Genomic DNA, 23043 nt, shown 5'->3' on the forward strand with positions numbered 1-23043 from the left:
CACAAGAACATTGTCCATAACCAGATTGTGTTCATATATATATTCTTAACATTGCTTGATTATGTTGTTCAGATATTTTTACCTTTTCTTACTTTCTGTCTTGTCACGTACAGAGTAATGCTTGAACTGCTCTGTAAAGACATTGCTGCTATCTGTATCTTCGCATTGTCTGTAGTTTGTTTTAAATAGCTGGTTGTTGGATTATTTGGTGAATAGATATATCTTTATGGTGAACTGTGGTTTTTAATATAATAAGGTACTCTTAACTCATACAATGCTCTGAGGTGCCTGAATTCTACTTTTTCTGACATTTGAATCACAACTCCTATCTCACTGAATCTAATTAGTGTGTTCAAAAAAAGCTAAGAGCAGGCTACAATGATGGTCCCTCCAAGTTTTCTCTTATGCCTTCTTTAAATGTAATAATATACTCTGGGCACTGCAATAAGAAACGTGAAAGTGACCATATATTTTGTTCTGGCATCACCCTCCTAAGTAACTTGTTTTCTTGTTTTTTATATATATATTTTTTTTTTTAGCCTTTGCTGGTAACAACTGATGAGCAATGAATTAATTTCTAGGACGATGAAATAGCAAGTGTTTTAAAACATAATAAAAATAAACACTAAGATCCTACATTATAGCTTAGATTTTTAAAAACATCCAATAGATCCAACCGTAATTGCAGATAGATAGATAGAATATTCTATCTTTTTTAAGTAAGTAAATATTCTCTTTGTCCTTTGGAAGACTTCTAGGAAACAATGAGGTTTACAAAATAACAGTCTTCACATAATGTTAAGCCTGCTCAAAAAACTACAATTGGCCTTTATGGTATACCAAGAGTTAAATAGCATCCTTTGACTCCTATCAATTACTTATGTAAGAATCCAGGCTCTTTTTCTGTTATCCCCCTTTCTCTCATCCTCCTCTCATTTTTAGTTGCATTCTTTCTACTTGGAAGGAACACATGATATCTGCACACTAGTCGTCTACTGACATCTGTACCCTTGTTTTTAGTCTTAGCTCTAAAATTAAATACACATACCCCACCCACCACTCTTTTACCTGAAGTGTTCTCATTCATCTCTTTGTTAGATGAAGCTTATTCTCTAGGAAAGGGGTTGACAAATTACAGTCCACAGGCCAATTCCAGCCCACCAACTGTTTCTGTAAATCAAGTTTTATTGGAACACAGCCACACTCATTCATTTATGTATTTTATACACTGCATTTATACAGACTCCACAGAACTGAGTAATGACAATAATGGCTATGTGGCCTAAAAGCCTAAGTTATTTACTATCTATACTTTTCAAAAAAGTCCGTACATTTCTGCTCTACTAGATTTCCCAGGTAAGGACACAGATACACAGAATTACCTGAGTTTTTCCATGTTCAAACTGTTTTTTCAATAACCTTGACACCTGAAGGACAGTTTGGCAAGATACAAAACCCTTAACCTATACTTCTTTGAGTTTCTTGAAAAATTTGCTCCTTAGTTGCCTTGATTTATATGTTGCTTTTGAGAAATCCAATACTAAGCTAATCTCTTACCCTGTAAAACATTTTCTTTCTGCCTGAGAATCCTACGGATATTTTTCCTTACCTTTTAAAATATAATATTTTTATCAAGATGCCTCAAAATTGCCGCTGTGGAAGAATTTAAGCAAGTACCCAACCCAAAAGCTCATGAACAGAGGAGAATGGATAAAGGAATTGTGGTAGAGTCATATAATGAAGCACAGTAATGCAGACATTAAGTACAATAATACATAGCATAGATGAATCTTGGTAATACAGCAGTGTAAAATATTACTTCCTGTTTATAAAACTCAAAACAAAATAAACAATATGCTCTATAAGCATACATGTAATAAAAAGCTATTTTTAGAAACAAATCCGTAAGAAATTCTACATTTTAGAATAGTGGAGAGGCAGAAACTTTTTTTTTTTAAATCTAGCAATTTTTTTAATGAATATGATTATAAAGAGAAAACTTAAAGGACTACATTAAATGGTTATGTTTTTTCATGTAACATCTCTTACCAAATATGCTTTTGGGGGTGCTTTTGCTAGTAAGACATCATTACTTTTAGATTGATGACTTAATAACCAAATAAAGTTGAGTCTGAGTAAACATAATTATAAACCAACAAGTGGTTATTTTAAAAAATAAACAAAAAGCTGGCTCAATCGGTTGAGCATCCAACTCTTGGTTTCAGCTCAGGTCATGATCTGAGGATTCTGGGACTGAGCCCTGTGTCTGGTTCTGCACTCAGTGTAGAATCTGCTTGCCTCTCACCCTCTTCCTCCCCCAGCTCGCAATATTCTCTCTCTCTCAAATAATCTTTTTTAAATAAATAAACAATAAAATAAATGGAAAACAAGCTGTAAGCAAGTAAAAGTGCTGCTTATTGCAAAACCAGAATAGCTAGCTAATGCTCTTAAAATGTTAAATAAATACAACAATCTCTAACATTAAGAGAAAATAAAATGCTACAAAGGACCATACAGTATTAAAATTTTTATTCAATAACAGTAGTAGAAATGGACCAAAGGACCTACCTCCATGCTATTCTAAAAGGTTTATACTTCTGCTGAAATTTTTCTCCACTAATAAAGGATGAAGTCCTCTTTTTTTTTTTTTTTTTTTTTTTTTTTAGGATGAAGTCCTCTTATAAAACATCTCTTTCTCCCACCCTCCAGGATCCTAATGCCTAAATACGTATCAAGGATTATTTAAATCTCTAAAGAACAAATAGCAGCTGCAATCACCAGGGTCTTGAGAGGAAACAGATGATATACTAAAAATGAGCAATTATAAGGAGTCTAATAAAAAAACTATTTTCAAAACTATGACCAGGGCAATATCCTGGAACTAACAAAACAGGAAGTCTTTACTATCTTTTAGTCCAAAAAAAGCAAGAGGAGGGAGTGGTTTCCAGAACTCTTAGAGAGTAGCTGTATAGACAAAGACTCCTGACAGTCCAGCCTTCAGTAGGGCAACCCACCTAACCCAAGATGACCCCGCAGGCAGGGTATTGGGGAAATCAAACACCTCAGCCTCACTCCTCTTCCACCCTCTGATCTACAGTGGGTGCCCCAATGAAAGATAGAGGGCACAGGAGCAGGACAGAAATGGTAAATAAAGAGACACATGGAGAATATCAAGCACAATACTTTGAGTCACCACTAGAAAGAGAATAACATGTATAGTCTACAATTTTTAACACTTGGCTAATGTACTTTAAACAACACTAAGGAAATATATAGATTCAACTTTTAAAGAATATGTGCTCAGAACCCTCTACATACATGCAGATATTTATCAAGCATTTACTACAGGGTACTTTACTAAAAAGTACACATTCAGAGAGGCATACTGAAGTTGCATACTCTAAAATTAATTTTGTAGAAGAAGAAAAAGTACAAGAAGAATACTCATTAAAAGCAGTATATGTGTCATATTCATTTATAAACAAATAGAGGAAGTTAGAGGAAAATTAAGCCACTTCTAAAAAATGAAAAATGCAGCAAATGTAGCTCTGGATTAATAAATCTTTTCACCATTATACAATTATGAAGGCCACCTTTACTTTCTTAATTAAACAAAAGGTTAGCGAGCCTTTACTGCAAGCTGATCTCTTCGTTATGTCCTGATTGTTCCAATAATTCTGCACATGAAATTCAATTTCTGTCACTGCTAAGCACCTGACATCCCTCCGTCACTTTGTAGAAGTTGTACTCTAGGGCACCCTCGTGGATAATTCCCTGCCAGATCTACTGATGTGTGTCCCACATAAGCCATTTTACCAAATATTGTTCTTATACATCTACACACATTTCCACAGAAATCACACAACAATGAATGAAACGTATCTTCAGCTAAACAATGGATTGATTTTAAAGACATTGTCCACAGGATTCATCAACTAACAAGAACTTTAAAAGTTAAAGAAGAGATTTCAAAGATGAAGTGTTAATTTGAAGCCTGGGTCATTAAGCTCCATTACTCCTGTGGTGGCTGGTTTTATTAGTGGATCCTATTATGGTCACCTTCTCACGCTGGCATTATTTCTTAACTCCTCGAATAGCATTACCAGCATTTTCCTAAATAAAATTCTTTTTCCTGAATCATTGTTTAATGGTCTGCTTCTGGGAAAATCCAAGTTTAAAAAGATCCTGTATTTCCTGCCAACTACTGCTACCTTCTTTGCTCCCCTTTACAAGTGAATTTTCTTAAAAGTGTTGAATTTGCCTATTGTTTCTAATTCTGCTCTTGCTCCCTCTAAAATCCAATCATCAGGCTTTTTCTACCCTTCCCCACTACATAAAAAGTATTCTTGCCCACATAACCAGTCACTTGCACAGTACTAAATTCAATGTCCAATCCTTAGAAATCATATTCCTTGAGAGGTGCCTGGGTGGCTCAGTCAATTAAGCATCTTGATTTCAGCTCAGGTCATGATCTCAGGGTCGTGAGATCAAGCCCCATGATGGACTCACACTTGGTGTGAGGCCTAAGATTCTCTCACTCTCTCTCTTTCTGCCCATCCCCTGCCCCCACTCGTGTGTGTGTGTGCATGTGCGTGCGTGCACACACATGTTCTCTCTCTCTAAAAATGTTTTTAAAAATCATTTTCCTTGAGCCATCAGCAGAGCAGCATCTGGCATGATAGACTACTTTTCTGTTTAATCATCTTTCTTCACTTAGCTCCTAGTTCACAACATTACTCTTCCTTGTTCATCATCTTCTCCTACTTATGGAACGCCATGAAGCCCAACCCTTTTCTTCTTTTTATCTATACCCATTTCCTTAGTGATTTGATCCAGTCTCAGGGCTGTAAATGCCATCTACATCCTAAGCATTCCCAAATGTACATGTCTAGTCGACTTTATGGTCTAGTGGATATCTCACATACAACATATCCAAACTAAACTCCTGACCTTCAAACCACCTTCACTTTAAACCTGCTTCAGAATCCTCTACGTTCAGTATAGCAACTTCATCTGTCCAACTGCTCAGACCAAAAACCTTGGAATCATCTTTGACTCCTCTCTTTTATCTCAGACTCCACATGCAAACCCTCAGCAAATACTATTGGTTCTACTTTAAAAACATATAGATGTTGATGAGAAACTAATTCTCATCATCTCCAATATTACCAACCTCACTGTCCTACTGTAACAACTCCTGAACTGGCCTCCTTGCTTCTGTTCTTTCCTTCCTAGAGTTTATTTGCAACACAGACAAAATGTTGCATTTCAGAATTGATGTCATCACTCTACCCAAAATCTTGCAATGTCTCTCCATTTTTAACTCAGTAAAAAAAACAAAAGCAACACAAAAACCTAATGATCTTACTTCCTTATTACTTGTCTAACCTTATCTATTCATTTTTACTTTCCATACTCTCTTCTCCAGACTTCGTACTGTTCCTTAAACATGCTTAGGATGTTCTTGCCTTGACACAGCTGCTCCCACTTCCAGGGAACACCCTTCCCCCGGATATTGATGTAGCAAACTCTTTTACATCCTTCAACTCTCTGCTCAAAACTCATCTTTTCAATGAGATCTACACTCTCCTTCCTATTTTGTAACCACTTCCCACACTAAGTACTATCTATCAATCCTCTTACCTTGCTCTATTTTTATAAAATTTACTATCTTCTAACATATCATATAGCATGCATACCTATTATATTTATTTTTTATTGTCTGTATCATCCTGCTCAAAATAAGTTCTGCAAAGGTAAGGGAACATACCTGATTCATCATTTGCTCATATGCATTATTGCATCTGGGTGAAACCAAGCAGAACCAAAATGTGCTTTTATAAGCTACAAAGTCAACCCAATGGTTGGAGCTCCTTAGTTCAACAAAACTAAAATTCATAAAATAGCAATGGCAAGACCTACAATCTCAGCAGTTAAAAAATATTCTCTAAAAAAAAAAATATATATTCTCTAGTATCCTCGATTTTTTAATGCTAATCTGTAATTCTCCAATTAAAATAATTAAAGGTAAGTTAACTAAATGGTCACTTTGTTCTAAATTATATTACAAAAATCTCAAAGAAGAGTCATTGTACTAAATGCAGAACAAGAAATACCTTATAATCCTTTGCAATATTATGAAAAGTTGAATAAGGACCATTCTGAAGTATGTTAACTGGGAGTTTTTTCTGTTTTTTAAATTTCTACATAATGATGAGATCAATATCCGTTAAGGTATATTTCTGAGTGAATTATCATCTAGCAAAATACCCTGTTTTCATGAATTACTCTGCTTAATGAATGTCAGCCTTCTTTTCAGTTATCCTCACCACAATGCTGGTTAAAGAGATAGTCCCTTCTTTAATACAAAAACATTTTTTTCCTTAGTTGTCTAGAAGTTTTAAACATGTAAGGATGGTCAAAGTAAAACCAACCTGTATTTGGGTACCTGATGCCATTAAAATTAGTCAGGAAAAAAGAGCCTAAACTATCACAGTATAATAATTCCCACTAAGAACAGGAAAAAGTTAGTAAGTAAATAAATATAAATAAAAACTCTGTGGAAATAAGTAATCACTTATAACTAAGATGATAAATTATCCTATTACATATGTTCAAAGCAGCACTACTCAATATAATATCATTCCCTAAAGAAATACTTTTCTATGATATATAGAACTTAATTATTCTAACATCTTTAAACTATATTTACCCACTTTTTTGTATTCTTTTATTTGTAAGTACTTTTCAAAGTAAAAGTACTTAGATTATTTTTTATACCTATGTTCATAAGCAGTGAATTCAAAATGCATAGGAGTAAATAAAGTAATAATCTTATTAAGATATGATTTTACAGAAAAGTTGATGAGTTCTACTTTGTACTTAATTCACAGAATTTTAAAACTGCTCATAATTCATCTATTATTCTTATAAAGCTCATAACCTATATATTCCTCCCATATCTATCTTATACTATATTTATAAGTATGCCTGACAAGTAGTGCAATTAATGAAGTCAAACCAAAAATACCTTGTAGATAAATTTATTTATAATTAGTATTTTTTTAATAGAATAAATTGAAAGAACTCTAACAAATAGTTAAAATTTTAACTTGAGGGGCAGCTGGGTAGCTCAGTGGTTGAGCATCTGCCTTTGGCTCAGATCATGATCCCAGGGTCCTGGGATCCAGTCCCACATCACACTCCCCACAGGGAGCCTGCTTCTCTCCCTCTACCTATGTCTCTGCCTCTCTTTGTGTCTCTCATGAGTAAATAAATAAAATCTTAAAAGAAAAAAAAACTACGATTGAAATTATATAATCAAATTACTCCAAATGAAAACAAAAACCTACCAGAAAATGAATTTATCAGTAATCAACCTGTATCAATATTTACCATTCAGAGATTAGAATAAATCTGATGTGCCTTCCTAGCCATCCCTGGAAAGCATAATCACCACCATGTCTCATAATTGAATGAAACTATTGTTCAATTAAGGGAAGTATGAAAAGAGTAATGTATTCTGTGAACTGTAAACTGTATATTCAGTAGGGAGGCAGAGTAGGGAAGATGTATACTAATCAGGTAACCTAGAAATTTGGTTTTAATGGTCAATACTGAAGGTGAGCCCATGGAAGTATTGAATCAGAGAACTTCTACATAAAGTCAAGGTGATATCCTCCATGAAAAAAAATTTTTTAATCTGCTCTCTAGCAGTTGACAGAAAATGCCCTGGCTCTGTATGCAAGGAAAGAAAAGCTTCCCTTGGAAACTTCTGGTTATAGACTAAACATTGTGCCACTTTGGGTATGAATTCACCCTACATATAAGGTCCCAAAAAAACCGCATGCCAAAATTTTAATTGAATTTGGACCAGGGTTGCTAGGCCCGCCCAAGAAGCAAACAATCTAAGACCAAGGGGAGCCCAATCTGGAATAAAGCCATGCTCATTTGTGTATGTATTACCTGTGGATGCTTTCATGTTATAACAGCAGAGTTGACTAGCTGTGACAAAGACCATATGGCCCACAAAACCTAAAATATTTACTATACGGCCCTTTACAGAAACAACTGTGACTCTTAGTATAAAATATTGATAGTACAGTCAAATTTACTAAAACAAAACAAGATGAATTAAAGCAGTAAAAATCAGTAGCCTGTACATTGAATGTTGATCAAAGAGTAAAAGTATTGGTTAACTTTAGACTCTGTTTTTTAAAACTTCAAAAGTCATATCCTCTGGTTCAATTACAAGCTTGGTGATAGTTTAATTCTGAATGTTCCCATTTTCCTCAGAAAAGACATATAAAACAATAAGGAAAACATAAAGGTAATAGGAAAGAAAAAGAAAATTAAATATCCAAAGAAACTAGAAATTAAAAAAAAAAAAAAAAACTCCAAGCTACAAGTAAGGTGTGAATATGCAAAAAGCAAGTGAACCTAAGAGAGTCACACAGAAGAAGCCATAAGAATGCAGAAAAGAAGATGAGAAACAGGAATGTGGAAGAAGCCTAATGGTAGCAGATCTCAAAAATTACCATGCTCCTTCCCACAAAAAAAATAGGGGGGGGGAAGGCTTCACTCTCCCTAAACATAAGAACCATAATTAAAAACAGGAAGACAACAGAGTGACACAAAGTATACAAAAACCAGATGGAATCATGAAGCAAAATCCAACTATTTCTTGTACACAAGAGATATACTTAAAGCAATTCTGAAAGGTTAACAATGAAGGAAGGGAAGGGCAAAAGTATACCAGGAAAATATTGAACTCCTTCCCACAAAAAGCAAAAGCCATAATACTAATATCAGACAAGGTAGAAATCAAGTCAAAAACATTAAGCAAGCAAAGCAATTTGTAATATTAAAAAGTACAAAAAAAAAAAAGTACAACTTGAGGGACGCCTGGGTGGCTCAGTGGATGTGCGTCTGTCTGCCTTTGGCCCAGGGCGTGATCCTGGAGACCCGGGATCGAGTCTCACGTCTGGCTCCCTGCATGGAGCCTGCTTCTCCCTCTGCCTGTGTCTCTGCCACTCTCTGTGTGTCTCTCTCATGAATAAATAAATAAAATCTTTTAAAAAAAAATTTTAAAAGTACAACTTGCAATTAAAGATATGGCAGTTATGAATATCCATAATAGCAACTTTCATAAAGTATAAATTCCAGAATATATAAGGAGAAATAGGCAAAAATAAACTAACATTTTTAACTTTAATTCAGTTTTCAGAGCATGACCAATAAAGTACAAAAGAAAGTAAGGAAAGAAAAGAATATCTAAACAGATCAATGAAGTAGACATGATAGTTGTGTATGTGTGTGTGCGTGTGTGTATATTTATATTTCAAATGCCATACCTTGATACAAGATTTACCTCCTTTTTAAGTATCTATAAAATATGAAGATTAGCCCACAAAGAAAATCTCAATTACAAAAAGTAGAAATAATACCTACAACATTCCCTGAACACCGTAATAAAACCAAAAATTAATAACAAAATCAAAAAACAAAACAATCTTTCTACATAGAAGACTTGTAACTGTTGCTTAAACAACTCTTGGGCCCATCTAAAAAATGCAATGACAGCCACATTTGCTTCAATGCCACAAGTCTGTGACAGCAATAATATGTGTACATAGTAGTTCATTCAGCACAGCATTGCTTATTAACCATAACACTCCAAAATGTTCCCATCAGCAGTTGTTCTCTTTAGATATGTTCCGTTTGCCTAGTAAAATAAAAAGTTAAGGCCACTGATGGCTGAGAGTAATCATGGGGAAGAAGTGCTGGAAATTTGAAGAGAGGGAAATGTATGAAATGGTCAATTTAGGAGACTTAGAGGAAAGACTGGTGATTATGAACTTCAAGTTGGGTAAGGTTAGAAGTACAGATAAGGGAGTGACAGAGAAAAATTGATAGGAGGTTCAGTGGACTAACAGCTCTAGTAAGGCTGGAGAATGGACAGGTTGGGGTACTAGAAGAAATAAGCTGGAAGGAGCAGTGGCACTCCAAGAGTAAGATACCTGAAATGGAAATGACAGGATTCACTGAGGTACACAAGGTCAAGAGTATGACAATGGGAGAGAGTGACTCAAACTGAATGGAAAACAAAATCTCTGAGAGACTTAAAAAAAAAAAAAGAGAGTCCAAGTATTAGAAGAAGTATTTAAGTGGATACTGAAATCAGAAAAATATTTAGCCAATATATTGTATCGTAATGTATTATGTCAGATGGAATGTTAGTAAACCAGAAGCTGTATTTTTCAAGGAATAAAGGACAGTGATCTGAGGAGCAGCAGAAGAGTGAAGAAGTAATAGGAAGTAATAGGTAACACAGTCTGATGATCTAAGATTGAGTGCTTTGAAGGAGGAAGGACTGGAAACAGTGTAAAATGGCAATAAGAAAGGAGAAGGACACATATCCCAGTACCCACTCAGCTGCAGTGGGGATTTCAAAAAGCAAACTGATCACTTGAAAGGACTGCAGGGGGAAAGGAGGAGTATTTTTAGAAAGGGAGTCTTCTGAGCACATCAAGGACTCTCTTGTTGCTCTGCAAGTAAGATTCCTCAGTAAGACTACACAAGGACTCTAAATAGTTGGATATAGCTGTCTATACACAAAAGTTCATAATACTGGCCAGATCCAGAAATGGAATATAGTCTTCAATCTAAATAGGGACCATATGGCATTTTAGACAAATTCTTAAAAAAATCTTGTGTTTGAAAATGTCCTAAGATTCAAAATAAAATTAAGTATCAGAAAACAAAGACAAGTATTTAAGACTATAGTACAAAAGTCACATATAGATTGTCTCGGTCACCTTCATGCACCAGATAATAATCTCTTATAAAAGTAAACATACTATCTTCAGGAAGCTTACTTTAAAAGAATAATACATATATAGAGATATTGCAGTAAGATTAGAAATAGAACCCTGAAAACTGAAAATCCTGAAATCATGGAATGCATAGTAAAGAAACTGGGTTAGTTTTAGCTCCTGGCTCATAAGTAAAATTCAAAGAAATAGCACCATCTGTTGGAATTTCTCATATTTTTAAATATTCTCAATTCCTGAAAAATGCGTAACTGGTATGTAACATTTCCCCACTTTTAGCTAAGAAGATAAATTTAAATATTAAAGGACAAAACCTAATACAAAATCAAAAGATTTATATTAAAAATTATTAACTCTTAGTTCATAATTCTGATTCAAAGAACTCACCATTTGGCTAAACTCATAAGATTTTATTAAAGATAAAAATATTCTCAACTAATAAAGAGTATATAGTTACATTTTCAAAGTAACTCACAGATATGGTATTCCTGTATGCTGCTTGTATAACCATATATTGCAGAATATCCAAATATTATGATCATGACAACATCTCTACTATCCAACTCCATAATGTGTGCTGAATGTCCCTCCACAGCATACTGCTGACCATGTCCAAGAACAGTAGGAGTTTTTGTACTCCATGACTGACTATGTATGTTAAAAACCCATAATTCGTCTGTGACATTGCCATCATTTGTTTCAATTCTGCCTCCATACATAAAGATGTTTTCCTGTAAATTAAAAAACATATATTAATAAGCAAAATAATTGTAACTTAGCAATATAGATTAATTAAAAATAAAGGTTCAATTTTAACACTAAACTTCAGTAATTACAACATGTATAAGACATAGTTCTTATTTATAGAAAGTCAAATGGGAATTAATGCTTTTCCCTACAAAAAGGTTGGGGGAATCCATGCTTTCAAAAAATTACTTTAAGATACTTTATTTAAAAGAGCTATATTAAAAAAATAATAAAAAAATAAGAGCTATATTATATAGTTAAATTGACTATGTTTTTTAACTATCTTAGTTGTCGAGTTCTTACATTTAAATATTACCATCTAGGTGTACCGCTTTGTGCTAGTCTCATTCACTGTTTTCATCAAGCACTGTACACCAAAAAGACCACATTGATACACTATGTGGAGTACATTTTTATTACCATTTCTCATGGCTATGGGCAAATACATTATAGCACTTTTTAATTATACAAATAATTTCAATTACATGACTTAAATGGATGATATATAAATGACATACATTATTACTACCCTAGGAATAGAAAGGAATTTCATCAGCCTAATAAAGAGCACCTAAGGAAAACACACAGCTAATAATATACTTAGTGGTAAAAGACTGATGCTTTCCCATTAAGATCAGGAAATAGACAAAGATGGCCACTTTCACCACTATATTCAACATTGTATTGGAGGTTTTAGCCAAAGCAAAAAAAAGCAAAAACTGAATAAAAGCAGCCAGATTGGAAAAGTAGTTTAATATTTCTATCATGGATTATATGAATTTGTACATAGACAATCCTAAGAAATAAAGTAATTAGAGCTAATAAATGAATTTAGTAGCATTACAGAATACAAAATCAATGTACAAAAAAATCTATTACTATACATTTAAAATGAACAATCCAAAAGATGAAATTAAGTAAACAATTCCATTCACGAAAGCATCAAAAGGAAAAAAAAAATACTTAGAAATAAATTAAACAAAAGAAATTACCAACTCTAACTCTGAAAACTACAAAGCGTTGTTGAAAGAAATTTTAAAAGGTCTAAATGAATGGAAAGACATTCCATGTTCACAAGTCGAAAGATTTAATATAGTTAAGATGGCAATAATCCTCAAATTGATCAATGCAGTCTCTTAGAGGGTTTCTTTGTAGAAATTGACCAGTTGATTTCATAACACATGGAATTACAAGGGACCTAGAATATCCAAACAATCTTGAAAAAGAAAAATATAATTGGAGGACTCATACTTTTCGACTTCAAAACTTACTACAAAGGAAAAGTAATCAAAACAGTGTGCTACAGGCATATAAATCAATAGAACTGAGAATCCAGAAATAAATTCATACCTCTAGGGCCAACTAATAGTTAACAAAAGTGCCAAAAACCATTCAGGGGGAAAAGAAGAGCCTCTCCAACAAATGGTATAAAGAGACTAGATAGTCAACATGCAAAAGAATGAACTTGAACCCTTACTGCATACCATGTTCAAAAAACTCAAAATGGATCAAAGACCTAAATGTAAGAGCCAAACTATAAAATTCTTATAAAGAATTTTAACCTTCATAACCCTGGATTTGGCCAACAGTTTCTTAAATATGATACCAAAACACAAGCAAAAAAAGAAAAGCAATTATAAATCAGATTTCATCAAAATTAAAAAACTTTTGTGCTTCAAAAGACACACAGAATGGGAAAAAAATATTTGTAAATCACGTATCTGATAAGTGACTCATATTAAAAAAAAAAAAAAACCCTTACTTCTCAAAAATAAAACAACCCAATTAAAAAATGGGAAGAGGGAGATGCAGGGGGTAGGGGTGAGGGGGCAGTATTCAGTCAGTTTAAGCAGCTGCCTTTGGCTTAGGTCATGATCCCAGAACCTGGAGTCAAGCTCTCTGCTCAGAGGGGAGCCTGCCTCTTCTCCCTCTGCCCTCTCCCCTCCACCACTTGTGCTTGCTCTCTCTCAAATAAATAAAATCTTTAAAATAAAGAAAATTAAATTAAAAATAAAGAAATAAAAAATGGGAAGAAGACTTGAATAGACATTTCTCCAAAGAAAATATAAACAGGCAAGAAGCACATGAAAAGATGACTCATATAATTAGTCAACAAGAAAATGCAAATCAAAACAAAATGAGATACCATTTCACAAATACTAGGATGGCTACAATCAAAATGATGTCAACCTACCAGTTTGGCAAGGATAGAATAGTAAAATAACTAGAACCTTCATATATAACTGGTAGAAATATAAAACGGTGCAGCCACTCTAGAAAACAGTCTGGCAATTCCTCAAAAAGTTAAATATAGAGTTACCATTTGGCCCAGCAATTTCAATCCTACATATATACCCAAGAGAAACATAAGCATATGTCCACACGAAAACTTACACATGAATTTCACAGCAGCATTTTCATAATAGCCAAAAGGTGAAAACAACCCAAATGTCCATCAGCTGATAAATGGATAAAGCAAAGGAATAGAATAGAATAGAATAGAATAGAATAGAATAGAATAGAATATTATTTAGCCATAAAAATGAAATACATACTGCAACATGCTAGTCACAAACCATATAGTACATAATTTCATTTATATGAAATGTTCAGAAAAGACAAAATCTATAGAGACAAATCTATAGAGACAGGAAGTAAATTCACAATTGCTTAAAGCTGGGAGGATGAGGAGGTGTGCAGTTATAAAGAGTACAAGTTTCTTTGTGAGGTAATAAAATTGTTCTAAAATTGATTATACAACTCTGCAATTTTATGCAAATCTGCAAAAGACTGTTGCAGAACTCTGAATAGACTAAAAAAACTGCACACTTCAGATGAGTAAACTATATAGTATGTCAGTTACATCTCAAAAGCCATTACCAAAAAAATGTAATAAATCGAAACACTAAAACTAAAAACCAAAATTAAAAGAAAGAAAGCATTTATATATACACACACACATATGTACATAGAGAGGTTTTTATATTATCTCTAAAATATGCATATGCAAAGAAAAGAGTTGCAGTTTATTCTTTATATCACTCCTGTATTTTCCACATTTTCTTAAATAAGCACAGAAAATATGTAGTAAGTTCTTATTTAAAGGGTCTAGCCACAGACCACAAAACATAGGAATCTTTGATGATACAAAATAAAAACCAGTTAAGACCAGTTAAGTAGCCTATCATTTTAATCATACTAAATTCATGAATTACACAAATACCCAGAGTAACTGAGTACAGTACAATCTCTATCAAAATCTCAATGACATTTTTTGGAGAAACAGAAAAAATCTATTCTAAAATACATGTATGGAATCTTGAGTGACCCTGAATAGGCAAAATAAACTTGAAAAACAACTTTGGTCTCAAAGTTGGAAGTCTCATACTTCCTCATTTCAAAACTTACTACAAAACTACAACAATCAAAATTGTGTGGTACTGGTACTGGTACACAGATACAAATCAAAAAAATAGAGAGCCCAGATATAAACCCTCATACATATGGTGAAATGATTTTCAACAAGGGTACCAAGACCATTCAGGAGAGAAAGACAGTTTTTTCAACAAATTGTGCTGGAAAAACAAAATATACACATGCAAAAGAACAAAAGTGAACCCTTACCTTAACAAAAAATTAACTCAAACTGGATTAAAGACCTAAATATAAATATTAAAACTTTAAAACTCTTAAAAGAAAACATAGGGAAAAGTCTTTATAACATTGAATTTGGCAATGATTTCTTGGACAAGACACCAAGAGCCCAGAGAACAAAAGAAAAGAATAGATAAATCGGACCATGCCAAAATTAAACATTTTTGTGCATCAAAGAACATATCAACAGAGTAAAAGGACAGCCCACAGAATGAAAGAAAATATTCACAAATCATGTATCTGATAAGGGGTTAATATCTAGAATATATAAAGCACCCACAACTCAATAACAAAGAAATAACCTGATTTTAAAAATGGGCAAAAGACTTGAATATACTTTTCTTTAGAGGAGGTATACAAATAACCAGTAAGTACTTGAAAAGGCATTCAACATCACTAATTATTAAAGAAATGTAAATCAAAACCACAGTGAGATACTATTTCACATTAGGGTGACTATTATAAAAAAGAACAATAAACAATAACAAAATAACAATTGTTAACAAGGATGTGGAGGAGTAAGAACCCTGTGCACTACTGGTAGGAATGCAAAATTGTGGCTGTTACTGGAAAAAAAAAAAAGGAAAATAACAAGTGTTAACAAGGATGTGATGGAATTAGAACCTTAGGAACTGCTGGTGAAAATGTAAAACGGTGCAGCTGCTGTAGAAAACAATATAGGGGGACACCTGGGTGGCTCAGCGGTTTGGCACCTGGCTTCAGCCCAGGGCGTAATCCTGGAGACCTGTGATCGAGTCCCACGTCAGAGCCTGCTTCTCTCCCTCTGCCTGTGTCTCTGCCTCTCTCTATATATCTCGCATGAATAAACAAATAAAATCTTAAAAAAAAAAAAAAAAAGGAAAACAATACGGTAATTCCTCAAAAAATTAAAAATAGAATTGTGATATAGTCCAGCAACTCCTTTTCTAGCTATCTACCCAAAACATTTAAAGTAAGAACTTAAATAGATAATTATAAACCCATGTTCACAATAACATTATTCACAAGAGCCAAAAAGGTGAAAACAACCCCAAGGGTCTATCAATGGATAAATGGATAAACAAAATGTAGTATTATCCATACAATGGAATATTACTAAGGCTTAAAAAGGAAGGATATTCTAGCATATACTACATGGATGAACCTTGAGGGCATTAGGCTAAGTGAAATAAGCCAGTCAAAAGACAAATACTATATGATTCCACTTACATGAGGCCCTAGAGTAAATTCCCAGAGAAAGTAGAAAAGCGGTTGCCAGGGGCTGGGGAAGGAGGAAATGGGAAGTTACTGTTTCATGGGTGTAGAGTGTCAGTTCTGCAAGATGAAAAAAGGTCTGAAAATAATGTGGTAATGGTTGTACAATTTGAATGTACTTAATATCACTGAAACTACATTTAAAAATGGTTAACATGGTACATTTTATGTGTACTATAATTTTTAAAAAGTGATTAACCTGATAATTAGGTATAAAGCCATGGACAAAAACTCAATCTTCATTTCTTCTCATGTTCAAAGAACTGTTCTACAATCTATTTTTTTTAGTAAAATACCATATGAGTTTGTGACATCTCAAAATCTCAAGTTATGTGATCTATGATCTACTACTGTTCTCATTAAGTATTTGAAATAAACCTGAGATTTAGTATTTTTCTCCTTAAAGGTAAATCTAAAAAAAAAAAAGATTAGAATTTTAAAAAGCAGGATCCATACCTGATATAAAGCAAGAGAGTGTCCATATCTCTGGAGAGGACCCCTTGATAAACTTCCTACATTCCATATACTGCTTTCTAAGTTGTAACTAAAAATGAAAAAAAAGAAAAATACTTTATAAGCTAAGGTTCATTTTTGTTTATTTAATTTGCATATGCTTTCCTCACTTGTATTCAAGTATTCATTAAATTCAAAAACAATTATAACTAATAAACTCATAGTTTTATGTACCATATTAGAAATTGTAAATAAAGACTCATTCAAGATATACCTACTCTAAATTAGAATTCAATCACCTAAATGTGTAATATACATTAACTTGACTAGGCTATTTATTACTGGAATTAATTTGTTCAATTACCTTTAACAATTTCAACCAATTAAAAAAAAAAAAAAAACAATTTCAACCAATTGATTAGCCTAAACAATAAGTGAGCTGTTCTGCATTTTTGACTTTTTTAAAAGCCAGCTTATCTTTTTCAAAAAAGATGAAAATTATCTCCATTTTTACAATAGCCATTTGCTTTATTTTTATTCTTTTACACAAAGTTTAGCATTATATAAATTAACTAAGAAGTATGTATTTCCTATGCCAACTCATTCACAGATCACTTTTTGAGATAAAATGAATATAATAAGTAGAAGCTTCTGTAAAAATAAGGTACTTGTTAGATTGTAGGATACAAAAAGAAAATTAATGTTTGTTCTAAAAATGTACATATGAAAACAGAAGTTCTAAACTATGAATCTCAAATGCTTATCTAACAGAACTCCAGTTGTCACCATCATACTCTACACTCAAATTTCCTCAATTTGCCAAAACATACAAAGGGAAGCACCCAGCTAAGAACTGACTAGAATATGTTTAAGAAGTTCATTATCCATTATTTTTCCCCCCTCTTCTCTTTCTTCCTCCAACTTATCAGAAAAGGTTAGGGAGCTCTCTTCACAGAAGGAAGGAAGGAGAGAAGGAAGGACAGAAGGAAGGAAAAAAAAGAAAAGATTATCAAAAATTGTCTTCCGTATTATGTTTAGCTTATTTCCCACCTATAAAGTATGTGTATATGATATAAATGAGGAAATATAATCAATCAGAACATAATTTCCACTGACTTGTACCTATATCTATACTCAACACACTGCTTTCCACCAAGTTACCATAAATTAGGGCCCAGCAAACTATTTCTGTAAAGGGCCAGATAGTAAATATTTTAGGCTTTGTATAACACATTGGTCTCATACATTCTTCTTCAGCTCTTTTCTACAGGCCATTTAAAATGCAAAACTAGGAGATCCCTGGGTGGCTCAGTGGTTTAGCGCCTGCCTTCAGCCCAGGGTGTGATCCTGGAGTCCTGGGATCGAGTCCCACATCGGGCTCCCTGCATAGAGCCTGCTTCTCCCTCTGCCTGTGTCTCTACCTCTCTCTCTCCCCGTGTCTCTCATGAATAAATAAACAAAAACTTTAAATTAAATAAATAAAATAAAAAAATAAAATAAAATAAAATAAAATAAAATAAAATAAAATAAAATAAAATAAAATGCAAAACTATTCTTAGCATCTAGGTCCTAGACCCCTACTTGGCAGTTGGCTGTTGCTGCTCTCAATAAACTATACTGGAGTTTACTAGAGTTCTAGATCCCACAACATTCTAGCAGTTTGCTCATCTCCTTCCTACCTACATCACCACTTTTCTGATCTTACTGGATAATTCCCATCGGCATAAAAACATGATGTTATTTTCCTCACTTATATATATATATAAAAAAAAAAGCAAGAAAAATTTCTCTTGACCACACTACTGCCCCTTCAAACTATCACTCCATTTCTTTACAACCTCTTTTTTCCTTGCCCCTCCTTGAACCTTTCCACTCTCTCTTCAACTAACTCAAATCAAGCTTTTACAAACAACACTCCAGCAAAACTTTTTGTTAAAACCAACTTGCTAAATCCCTGGCCACTTCTCAGGCTTCACTTTCCTTGACCTGGTTAATCATAAGCATTTGATACTGCTAATCAATCCTTCCTACCCATATACTCTCTTCCCTTGCCTTCAAAGACACCATACTCTTGGAATTCCTACCTCACCAGCCACTCCTTTTCAGTCTCCTCTGTTGGTTTCTCCTCTTTTCCCCTGACCTCCTAATAATATGGTGCGTCCAGATCAGTTCCTGGTCCTCTTCTCCACCTAGAATTCATTCCCTTGATGATCTCATCCCAACTCAAGCCCCATTTCTACTCTTCCTCTCAATCCCAATACATTCTTAACAAAGTAGGCAAAGTGACTCCTTTAAAATATAAGTCAAAGCATGCTCAAACATTCCCATGACTCTCGAAAGATCTACAACATCCTACATGACCGGTCTCTCTCCCCCACTATCAATGCAATTTCATGCTTCCTTCTAGCTTGAACTCTCCAAGTACCTACCACATTAAGGCTTTCATCTGGCTGTTTTCCCTGCCTTTAGATAACTGCAATGCCAATGCCTAACTTCCTTCAAGTCTGTTATCACCTTTCTTGTGATACCTCCCCTTGACCACTGAATTTATAACTGTAGCTCTTCTCTTTGGCACTCATGATTTGCTTATCCTATCTATCTATCTCTATATATATGCGCATATATAATAATTTACTTACAACGTACTTATTTATTATGGTAATTATGTTTTTTCTAATTGCCTGTCTTTCCTCACTAATTCCATAAAGATAGGGACATTAATTATGTCCACTGATTTGTCCCAAGTATCAAGCATACAGTAAATATTCAAAACCATTTGCTATGCCCATAAATACATGTTAATTCTCACTAACATGTATTTACATATATATAAACATATATATGTTCTGTCAAATATTCTAGTTTAATACATTAATATAGAACTTTTATATCTTATTGAATAATTCTGCTTAAAATGTAACATCTACATCGCAATTAAATTCTATATAGGATAAATTGACTTATGACTGGCATCACTTCTTTTTTATTTATTATGATTTTTTTTTACATCACTTCTAAAAGCTAGTAAATAGGGCACCTGGGTGGCTCAGTGGTTGAGTGTGTCTGCCTTTGGCTCAGGTCGTGATCCCCGGGTCCTGGGATCGAGTCCTGTATCGGGCTCCCCACAGGGAGCCTGCTTCTCCCTCTGCCTATGTCTCCCTGTCTCTCATGAATAAATAAGTAAAATCTTCAAAAAAATAAATAAAAGCTAGTAAATATCCTTACCTACCTAAAATTGAACTACATTGAAAATAATAAAAAAAATTCTCTAACCTGTGAAAACAGCAACAAGTTTACTTCTGACACCTCCCAGCTTAGTACAAAACTAAACACAATAAGCAAAAGAACCAAGTTTCAGACAAAAAAAAGTTAAACTGAGTCACATGGGAAATATATAAGTTTAGGGGAGTATCAAGTAACATTTACCACTTCATTTTAAATATGCTATTAAACTGGGCAGCCCGGGGTGGCTCAGTGGTTTAGCGCCACCGTCAGCCCAGGCTGTGATCCTGGAGACCCAGGATCGAGTCCCACATCAGGCTCCCTACATGGAGCCTGCTTCTCCCTCTGCCTCTCTCTCTCTCTCTCTCTCTCCCCTCCCCCGTGTCTCTCATGAATAAATAAATAAAATCTTTTTAAAAATATATGCTATTAAACTTGTACAGAACACAAACTTTTAAGAGTCCCATGTTTCCTTGACAATTGTACTGTCTTCACAACTCAACTTTGCAAATACCACAATTTATTTCAAAGTTTTACTTTATTTTCATAGGCTTTTCATTTTCATTAATCTTAGTTAATTTCCTTCTCATTTCCACATTTAAATCTTATTTCTTCAGGTTCTTTTCATATCTTAACAACTCATTTAATCCTACCAATTCTCCTACAATTCCTTCTAGAATATTTTATCTTTCATATATTGTGATGCATAATTCTAATTCTTCACTTAAATATTTAACTCTTCCTTTCCTTCCTCTCCAGAATTTACTTTATACTTTAATGCCTATCAAATTCAATCATAGTTTTAAAGCAATCTCCTCTTAAACACAGACTTTTTTTATATTCTCCAAATTAACAAGGTTAATATTTTCAGTGGGTAGGGTTGTCAGATAAAATATAGGATGCTCAGTTAAATCTGAATTTCAGAGAAGCAACCAACATATTTTAGTCTAAGTATGACTATTTGGGACAAAAGCAAAAATACATACTTAAAAAATTGTAAGTACAATGCCTATTTGCAAGGATCCTATCTGCAATATATACAATATTACAAAGAATACTAACAAAGTCAGTTATGATTGATTAATGCCCAAGTTGTATCAATTATAATATATTATGAATATCACCCTTGAAAACAACACTGATAATCAAATTACTGATTACAGTAATCAAATTACTCTATTTCCTCCTTTATTCTGTTAATAGAGAGCTGATAAAATACAATCGCCAGCTGAAAAAAAAATCAGATAAAGCTGCCACCCATATGATTTCTCATATTATCCAATCTTGCAGAGGATTATCTCTATTGCACCAACAGTTAATGAATGATTTATAATACTGGCACTGTTTTCCCAAAAGGTTGTAAAGTAAAGGCAAAGTAAAAGCTCAGGTAAATTAAAATTTACAGAACTGAAAGTATTTTTATATAAGCAATTACACTTCATTCTAAAAAATAAAAGGTGACAGGATTTATAATATCCAATATAGGCATGGCCCCCTACTTATTTGAAGTTAATATTTTCATGCTAAGAATATGCAAAAAGCACTCTCTAGAAACTTCTATAAAACAAACCTAGATGCACAATGGCAAATAATTAACTATGGATATACTGTGTTCATATATTCTCAAGTCAGTCCCATGTAGCAAGTAGATACTATCACTAATATAAACATTTATAAATTTGGACAGCAATGAAATAAGACATTTAGTATAGTCTTATTGCCAAAGTAATCTAGCTAAAAAAAGAGTAAATTATGAACATTTGAAAAAAAACAAAACTTACTTCAGGACCATTTGAAAAGAACTGTAGTTAAAAGTATATCCACCAATCACCCACATAAATTTCCCATGTAAAACCGCTTTATGGGAAGCCCGACCTACAGAAGGACTGAAGGGTTTAACATTTGGCAGAATCCAGTAAGACTCAGTAGAAGGAACATTCAAAGAACAATCAGGACCTATTAAAAAAAAAAATCAAACAATGCATTATACAAAGGCCTTACGTTATGGAAATAGAATATATGGATTAAGATTTTTTAAGACTTCAATGCTCATTATATTAATAAATATAATATACATAGTAAATGGTCTGAAACATAACTTACAGAAAAAATTCTAAGAGCATACATAATGCCTACAGGGGAAAAAATTCTAATACCTAATCAGATACAAATATCACAACCTGAAAGAATCATTTAAATAACATAAAGTTTCATATTTACTTTAATATGTTACTAGAATATTAGACTGCAAATCAATGTACTCAAATCCTGGTTTGGTCACTGACAATAAGTATGACCTTGGGCAAGTCTGTTTACCTCTCCCATCAGCAATCCTTCATCTATAAAAGTAATTACCATCTACCCCTAAAAGCTATTTTAAATATCTAAATTTTTAAGACAGTGGAAATGAAAGCATTTACAAAATATAAACTATTAAATATAAAAATAAAAATTACATTTTTTCTTAATATCATTATTAAGAACAACCAAACTAGGGACAACCAGGTGGCTCAGGGATTAAGCACCTGCCTTCGGCCTAGAGCGTGACCCTGGAGACCCGGGATCGAGTCCCACATTGGGCTTCCTGCGTGGACCCTGCTTCTCCCTCTGCCTGTGTCCCTGCCTCTCTGTGTGTGTGTGTGTGTCTCTCATGAATAAATTAATAAAATCTTTAAAAAAAAAAAAAAGAACAACCAAACTGGCAAACTGGCATCAGTAGGGAGGCTTATCATCCTCAAACAGAAAAAATTATTATGCATAAAAAAATAAAAAGTATTAGTAAGTGCAGGATAACTTAAATAACTTCAAGTTAATAGCACTGCCTTTACCTACCCATATTCATGTTACTCATGAGACTTGGGTCTCCTCTTCTGTAAAATGT

General features: G+C 33.5%; 1 protein-coding gene across 3 annotated transcripts in view; it reads right to left on the reverse strand.

Annotated features, from left to right (window-relative positions):
- ATRNL1 (attractin like 1) overlaps positions 1–23043 on the reverse strand; it is a 786052-nt gene that overhangs the window by 714394 nt on the left and 48615 nt on the right. For all 3 annotated transcript variants that reach the window (XM_077877514.1, XM_077877517.1, XM_077877516.1), the window contains exons 6-8: positions 21944–22118; positions 16944–17031; positions 11308–11563 (exon numbers count right to left, since the gene is read on the reverse strand). In XM_077877514.1, the coding sequence (XP_077733640.1) occupies positions 11308–11563; positions 16944–17031; positions 21944–22118 (519 nt within the window). The remainder of the gene's footprint in view (positions 1–11307; positions 11564–16943; positions 17032–21943; positions 22119–23043) is intronic.

The sequence above is a fragment of the Canis aureus genome, chromosome 29, assembly GCF_053574225.1.
Source record: "Canis aureus isolate CA01 chromosome 29, VMU_Caureus_v.1.0, whole genome shotgun sequence".
Classification (NCBI taxonomy): domain Eukaryota; kingdom Metazoa; phylum Chordata; class Mammalia; order Carnivora; family Canidae; genus Canis; species Canis aureus.